Source organism: Electrophorus electricus, chromosome 7 (genome assembly GCF_041902795.1).
Source record: "Electrophorus electricus isolate QZ-2024a chromosome 7, ASM4190279v1, whole genome shotgun sequence".
Lineage (NCBI taxonomy): Eukaryota > Metazoa > Chordata > Actinopteri > Gymnotiformes > Gymnotidae > Electrophorus > Electrophorus electricus.
This window is the reverse complement of record NC_137503.1, coordinates 24,176,622-24,185,000: the sequence shown is the minus strand read 5'-3', so window position 1 is coordinate 24,185,000 and position 8,379 is coordinate 24,176,622. Positions and strand designations below refer to the sequence as shown.

Genomic DNA, 8,379 nt, shown 5'->3' with positions numbered 1-8,379 from the left:
GTGTGTGTGTGTGTGTGTGTGTGTGTGTGTGTGTGTGTGTGTGTGTGTGTGTGTGAATACATATATTTTACATATATATTTTTCAGCATTAAAACTTAGAAAACTTTGTGTATATATATTCCATAGGGATTTCCTATATAGCCATTAAAACCACTTTCAGCAGTGAAAGTTTTTCTACTGAAATTAGCCCACTTTAAAACCATGCCATGTGGATCTGAAAATCTCAGGTAAAACGTATAAAGTGTAATCTCAAAAACTCATTAAACCTAATTGTGGAAAATAAATGTCTGTTGAAAAAATATATATATTGGGCAGGAATTCAACAACATCTACAACGTCCTCAAGTGTATATACACTGCGTATGTGGCAAGATGGTATTTAGGTCAAATGTAACCAAACCGATTTACAAAATCAACAACATAAGATAAGATAGTTAACAAATAAGTACATTTATCTAAAAATCCCCAAAAGATTAAAAAGCAGATGAAGAGTCTATAGTGAGTGATCACTTAAAAAAAAAACACACAAAAAAACGCCAATTCAAACCTTCCCAGCACTAACTTTCAGGTATCACCTAATGACCAATAAAGTATGAACAAGACATCACATTTGCCTTTCAGACGCGGAACACACGCCTCCAATTGTATGAAGCAAACCGAGAGAAGCGATTGGCTAAGAAGGGCTGTCAATTACGTTCTGCTGCCATTCCTTCCGTTCCATAAGCCAACGTACAGCGCACTTTTCTCCACAGATGTGTTTCGGCGTGAGCGGTGGAAGCACTGGGACGCTTAGTTCGGTGTGCGCCAACTTCCCAAGACGGACATACTCTACGATACTCGAACAACTCGTGTACGCGTAGTTGTACCTCGCTGAGGAGATACTCCATTTGAGAATTTGACTCATATAGTCGCGGCTTTAGACGCAGAAGAAAATGCCTGTAGCTACTCTGCTGCCTTTTACAGCAACCCCAAGTAGGAAGTCTGTTAGTCCGACCTCCTTCAAACTGACAGAAAAATTCATTTTGCTGTTAGTTTTCAGCGCTTTTATAACACTCTGCTTCGGAGCTATATTTTTTTTGCCGGATTCATCCAAGCTGCTCAGCGGAGTTTTCTTTCGCTCAACGTCTGTGGAGACCGACGCTCGAACAGATGCGGATAGCGAGTCCAGCATCGGGACGGGAAAAGATGAGAAAATGCTGGCTAAAATAAGGAAAGATCACGAGATGGCACTGCTGGAAGCGAAAGACACGCTCCAGAAACCGCCGCACCTAATAAAGCAAGACATTAAAAGCGAGAAGGAAAAAGTTTTCAAAGAAAACGGCCTGGGTAAAGACGCTGGAAAGGATGACGTTCTGCCGGTTATCGAGTACGCACGGCCACCTGGAGCAACAGGGCACGAACCACTAGACCCGGAAACCAAGGAGAAGAGAGCAAAGATTAAACAGGTATTCGGCGTTGCCTGTTGGATTATTTTGTTGTTATCGAGTTTTTCGTGAACTACGTGACTAGTGTCTAGCTGTGTTGGTTTTCAGGTGACGTCCAAAACAAGAACGGTAGCAATAGTGTGTGTGTGTGTGTGTGCGCTCGCCCCTGCCGCAATATCCGTACGTAGCTAGGATGGCTAACTAGCTAACTATGCCCAACTTACCTGGCTTTACTAGCGGGCTGGTGGCCGTTAGCCGGCAGTAGTTCACCCAAACTCCTATTCTTGTTAGAATCGACTATTGGTGGCTTTTCCCCTTGAGCCGTGCAATATAATAGGCGGTTGTCTGTAAGAACACTTGAAGAACAAAGGCGCCCAATTTGAGCTTGTTTAAAACTTAATTTGTAACGATGCAACGACCGTAGTTGGGTTACGAAAAGCGGTTGACCGAAACAAGCTTACTAGCGCCATATCCCGTGAGGTTTAAACGCAGTCCAACAGATTCCTAAGAAACAGACTAACAGTTTGATCCTCAGCTACATCTCACCACTATGTCGTTGTCATGCAAGTTTCAGCAGGTATCGTGCTGCACGTCGTTATACTGAAAGAGTGGGTCTTATTATTCAACAGGTGAACCGTTGTTTAACGTTAAACATTGCACCCATGAGACCGTCAGAGATGTTTGGACTGCGATTTGCTGACTACGGCTGTATCTTGTGTACGCTTAAGATGACCTTTCACAGGGTCAAAATAATTTCCATTTACCAGTAACGGCGCTGCTGGACTCCTGTGAACTACACTGGATATTTGGATAACTTGGCATGCTCGGAAAGAATGCAGGGCACTTGAAATTTTAAAATACGGGCCTGATTCTATTTGTATGACGCCGAATAACACTCAATAGCAGTGCGTACCACCTTTTCTTTAATCGGTTTTTTTTTTTTAAACATTTGCAAAATTTGGGTGAAATTCGGTTTCATTTTCTCCACACACTAGGCTGATCACGTTGGTGCTGCAAACTTCTCTGTAGTCAGCTCAGAGCTGCACTAGTGAAGACTGCATGTCTTAACTGCTTTCTATAAACATTACATCCATGTTCACTGACGTTGGGCCTCAGATCTCACCCGACAGAATTAACGCAGCCATTACCTTGGCTTTCGAAGGTTTGATCCTCTCGTTCAAAACATCTCGTGCATGGGTCACGGCATCTTGTGGCCTGTAATGGTTGCATGCCAGACTTCGAGCCGTATAATCCGAGCTTTCGTCAGTGGATATACTAGGAAGTCCAAAGTAAACCAGTTACAATGGTCTCTGAAGCAGCTCTGTACCAGTTTCCTGCACGGCTTGCGTCCTGGATTGCGCGCCGAGTGTTTGTTCCTCGTCTGTGGCGGTCATGCCAAGGGTGAACCTCAGCACATCTTCTGATGAGATGCAAATCAGTGCCTGGCTCCAGCTAGGTGGACATGACCCCTTTATCAGTATGCACCGGGTGTCCTGAATGGCAGGCTGTTAATACCCTGTCAGACTGCCCTGCTCCCCTGGAGTGAGAACGCCGCACTGTTCCTGCCACCACAGGCAGGCGTTGGGTGCGTTTTTGTATGAAAAGGTCTAGTCTGATGCGCTGTCAGAAAACACTGAAGCCTCAATTTTGGGTCTCCCGTCAGTATACCACTTCATCGACTCGTGTTCCGCTTCTCTGACTCACTCAGGCGTTTACCCAAATCAAAGAATATGACTGCTGTTTCCACATTTCATCACCTTGTAGAGCATTTTAAATCAGTTTTTCTCCTCCTCAGATCAGTCAGTTAGCCCTATGAAAAATCAACAATCGTTTCCATATTTTATGCTTAGTAACTTCTGTTAGGAGCTGGAACACCAGGCTTTCTTTTGATTCCTTTTTGATCAAATTACAGTCCTTTTTACAGACTGATGTGGCTAATCTATATTAAATAGATATCTTGAGTGCGTTCCAGAGAACTAAGTGAAACCGTTCAAATTTCACTGGTTGAGCTCCAAGACCACCAGTAAACAACCCCTGGAAAGGCCTCATCAGGGTTAATATTGAGCCAACGCATGGCCCTGGACTCTTAATACTAGAGTTAAGCTATGTCAGACATGTAATCATATTGGTGCATGCCCAGCTATTAAGCCTCTTTCACAGCACCCCCCCCAAGCTTGATTTTACTCAGTCCCCCCCCCCCCCCCCCCGACACTTTAGGCTCAGTACAGTAACAACATTGGTGACGCCAATGATGGGCTACCCATGGAGAGGTGAATCAAACCCCATTGATCAGCAGCAAGGCAGAAACAACCATCCCCAGGGGGGTCTACAGTGCTGTGTCCAGACGTTATCCCCAGCACTCGGTCTCTCCCTGCAAGTCTCCCTGACCTTTCAGCTATAATTGTTCTGTCAAATGGAAATTGATATCCAGATCATTGGGGGATTGAATGGTTGGTGAACCTTTTTGTTTACTGTAAACCAGTGAGCACCTGCATATTGAGCATGGCATTTAAACTGCTGCCTGACTTCATGGTTTCGCATTTTGAAACGTACTGTATTGATGACTGCTATTGAGGAATTCAGTTGACTTGGCATTCATTCAGGCTGAAGGCATTTTGCAATGAGGTTTTGTGCTCCTTTGATCAGTTTCACTAGGGTGCGGTTCTTTCTTGGGGTTGCTTTCTGCGTCCCTTCATTTCCATCATCAAATAACGTTATCAGTGTGCAGACTTTGCTTATGGAAGTGGGATGTTTGCTCACGGCTGTAAGCACCATACTGCACCCATTCAGGGCGATCTGTTCCTCTCATTCATTATGAATGACTGAACTTTCCACTCATTCACACATTCACACATCATTCCCCTCCCCATTAATTATGCAGATTTTAAGCTAATGAGAAATTCATTTCCCTACTGATGATCACTGCCATTTGCTGAGGGGTCAGGCTAACACAACACATTAGGATGAATTTGGGTTTTAGGCATAGCACAGGGTACCCAGATGCAAGGCTTCTTTTAAATGCATTTATTTTTCACTGTGCGCATGTTCTCCTAGTACATTAGTGGTGGGTTGGTGTGTTTTTTGGTACATTCTGAGGGTTTTGCAGTTGTAACACAACAGTGTTCCAAAAGAGCAGTAATGAATGGGACAGGAATCAGTTTTGGGACAGGAGGGCTTTAGTTTACCTTTGATCTATTTTTACTAAGTGTGCGGTAGAGAGTTTGGACTCTTAAATGCAGCACAAATATTTTTGCGGTGCTGAGTGCCACCGCTGAAAGCACTAACCCAGGGAGACCGAACAGCACGCCCCAGGCAGAAGGCATCACCAAGGCAGTGTTTGCTGAGAAGCTTTTGTTGGTAGTGTACTACAAAGTGCAGTTCTCAAAACTTTGTGCATATGTACACACAATACTTTGAACTGCTCTATTTGTGCTTCCTAGTATAGTAAGAAAGTGGATTGTTTGGCTCCAACTATAGTTTTATGTACCTGGTCCAGCTAATTGAGGAATGTTTGCATATTGAAGAAAGTGGGTTAGAACATGGCTTGAACTGAACTCTGAAGGAGGGAAGATCTCCAGTGGTGTCTATAGAAATAGAAAACATTATTCATCCTAAAGGCAAAGAGGTTTTAAACAGGGTTGTAAAACGAGGAGGTGTCAGAAGTGCCAGCTTCAGCTGTTTACAGCAGTGCCATCTCCCCCTAGCATGCACCCATCCTCTCCCACAGGTCATGGCTGTGTAGGTCCCCTGCTTGTCTGCATAACCCCCCCCCCCCCCCCCCCCCCACCCGCCTGCCAAGTTTTTAGTGGTTTTTGCCTTCTTTTACTGTTCAGAGGACATGTAACGTGCTTTTTGTAAGCGTTCGAAAAGTACCAATGATGACTAAATTCATTGCTACAACGTCCCCGCCACCAAACTCCAGCCATCTCTCCTGGTTTTCTAAAGGGACTCCTAGCCCTTGTTTGAGAAGCTTAAAACCTGCTTTCTTGCCGAAATGGTTTTTGTTAAGGATCAAGGTGATGCGGAGACATTTAAAGGGTGATGGCTTAAATTCATGGGAAATATGGACCTTGTTAGACACAGTAAAAATATCTTGAAAGGGATCCTCTTGTGAAGGCAAGGTTCCGTGCAAGGAAGAGCTTTGCTAAACCACTAATGGCATTGGAGTGTTTGGTGACTGAAGTCTCCTGATGTGCGTTTTATTTTGTGAGCACCTTTTGTGGTCCATTCAGCACTAAAGAGCAGATCAAGAGATGGGTTTCACTGTACCACCACGTAGCCAGCTTTGGTCTGACGTGACCCCAGAAAGGCTTTGTGGTCACTGTGCTCTCTGGGGTGCAGGTTAATTGGCCAAACAAAGACTCCCGCCCCCCTGCACAGAAAGACGACATGCTTCACCCCTTATAGTTAGCGCGTTTGTGTGCGGCACACCTAGGGTTGCAACCCCTGTCACAGACCTAAGCCTGTTCTGCATTCAGTTGGAAAAAAGTGGCCGCGTAATGCATCACGTGCCCGCGTAAAGTGTGTGGCTCAGTGTTCTGATTTGTCATGCTCAAGGCACTTGTATAGCAAAGTCAAGGGGGGAAAAACCTGTTTCTGGAGTGATGCAGCATGGAGCTGGGTGGAAGGGCCTGGTTGCGTGACCTGAAGAGTTGCTGGGTTTTGTTGCTGAGGGGTGTTGAGCAGAAGCTTGCAAGTCGTCTGCTCTGATGGCAGAGGAAGAAAATAACTTTCCATTGATGAGGCTTTTGTTGCATTCTGTTTAGTCAGTGAATTCTGGTTAAATCCTGTTCCCCTTTGTGAATTGTTCTTTTCATGGGCTGCAGCATTCTGGGTAGTGCAGGGAAGTCAGAACACGCCTGACTGGCCTCTCTTAAGCGTCCAGTACGTGTGACTGAGACATTCGAGTAGCCTGCGTGGATGATGTACTGCTCTACTCCAGGGTGTCGTATGTCCAATTTAATCTGCAACCTCATTTCCTCTGAGAAGGGCTGGACATGCACGTGCGTGCACACACACACACACAGCCTCCAACTGGGGTAACCAAGGCATTTGGCAAAGGTTTCAGAGTCCAGCCCTCCTCAGCCCTAGTGTGCTGTGGTCAGAGCCATGAGGTAGGGTCTTCTCCACTCTCTTGTAGTGACTCTTCCTTTCATGTACCCCTGTTCGAGGCCTTTCCAGGTTCATGCAGCAAAATAAATTTGATCTGGGAGATCTTATCTGCCCAGCTCCAGGGTTCTGTGGAAGCCCATTTGCACAGTTTTTGATGCTTTGCCTATGAGGTAATCTAGCCCAACATCTTGTACACATGGTCTAGATAAAAACCTTTAGGATGCGGAGAAACCCAGTCTAAATAAGAATTCCCACAATTTGGCCAGGATTATCTTTCTCCCCCCCCCCCCCCCCTCCTTTTTTTTTTTTTTTTCTCTTCTCTTCCCTAACCCAGTCAGAATAGTGAGCTGAGATGCACACTAGAGTCTCAAATTCCCATGTTCTCACACAATGGTGGCACATCTTACTTAGGAGCACAATGACCCATTGATTTCCTGACTTAATACGTCTCATGGTAAAGGAACCCTGAAGCAGTCGGTAATTTATTCGAAAGTCGATGGCATGGAGAGAACCTCCCTGATTTACGCTGTTCCACTGCTCGCTCTGGTAGTCATGTAACGATCCGGTCCAAGTTTTAATGGCTCGTCCCTGCCACTTAATTGCACGACATTTGTGCAAGAGCATATTGGCTGTTTAGGTTACATGCAACTGCTATATTTTTAATATGTACAGTCCTGGATGTTTTTCCGATTAGCAGAGGAATGCAGGCCTATGATTGGTTGAATCTGGAAGAGGCGGGGACTCACAGCACTGAACTGCCTGCAGTCACCACTCAGCTCTTGTTTAGAGTCCTGGGCAAATGGCTGTAACTCGAGTAAGCCCCCGTGTTCGGCTGCAGTGCTGCACATCCCCAGGGAGCCCGCGCTTGGCAGCCGATCAACAGAGTTGTGTCCTGGAGCGGGAGCGCGTGCCCAGACGGCCTGCCAAGCTGGTCGAGGCCCCCGTGCCAGGCCAGCACATGCCCCACTCTGGCGCACACCTGTTCTCTGTGCGCCCATGCACGGGTTGTTCTGAAGGAGCGCTGGGCGGGCGGGTCCCTTCGCAGATGGCCGCTGGGTGGCCGCCTAATCCCCTCTACCCCCACGCTTCACGTGCACCCGCGTGCCCATTCTGCAAGGCTGTGCTTGGGCAAAGACAGTCAGTTACAGATTGCTCAGTGGGTTGTCGATCACCGTCTTAGCACAGCGGATAATGATCGGTCATCGAGTGCGTGCTCGGGCTAAAGGGGGTGGGTGACGGCGGTCACATGCAGTCTTAATGACTGTGCCCTCTGAGAAATGCGCACAGTACTCTCTCTTACTGTGTCCTCGTCTGGTTGATTTTATTCCACTTGAAACCTCTGTAAGCAGGTGAGGGCAGCCTTTCCCCAGCTCCTCCGGACTCTCAGACGCTGCAGTCATTTCTGCTGATGACTGTTCGTCTGGGCACTAATCCACCACGCGGGAGCCAAAGGGGTCCCCCGCTGTCCTCTCGTCTCCCGGGCCGACGGGCCTCTCTTCATGAGACCTTTGGAGCCTTGGGTCCACAGTACTGGAATGTGATGGTCCTCTAGTGTCTGTTCACACATCCGTCGCTGTTCCACGGCTGTGTTTCAGCGTTGTTTTAGCATTGCGTCAGTGATGCCAGTTTGGTGTTGGGGACATTTGTCTCACTATGGGTAGGGGATGAGTAACGTTCAGATAGGGTAGCACATGAGGGGTGGGTGTGCTTTTTTTTGGGGTTTTTTGGCAGGGGGGGGGGGCATGCGATGACTAAAGTTGGTGTTTATTTTGTGGGTATGTGCCTCCATTTCAAGTAAATCTTAATCTTATTTTTAAAAAGGGCTTAGACTTACTGTTGCTATA

General features: G+C 46.6%; 1 protein-coding gene across 2 annotated transcripts in view; it reads left to right on the top strand.

Annotated features, from left to right (window-relative positions):
- man1a1 (mannosidase, alpha, class 1A, member 1) overlaps window positions 1-8,379 on the top strand; it is a 72,189-nt gene that overhangs the window by 574 nt on the left and 63,236 nt on the right. The window contains exon 2 of one of the 2 annotated variants that reach the window (XM_027001641.3): window positions 752-1,444. In XM_027001641.3, coding sequence (XP_026857442.2) covers window positions 932-1,444 — 513 coding nt within the window. In that variant the 5' untranslated portion in view covers window positions 752-931. Of the gene's footprint in view, window positions 1-620; window positions 1,445-8,379 lie in introns of both variants that reach the window. The other variant, XM_081717469.1, reaches the window with a different exon arrangement.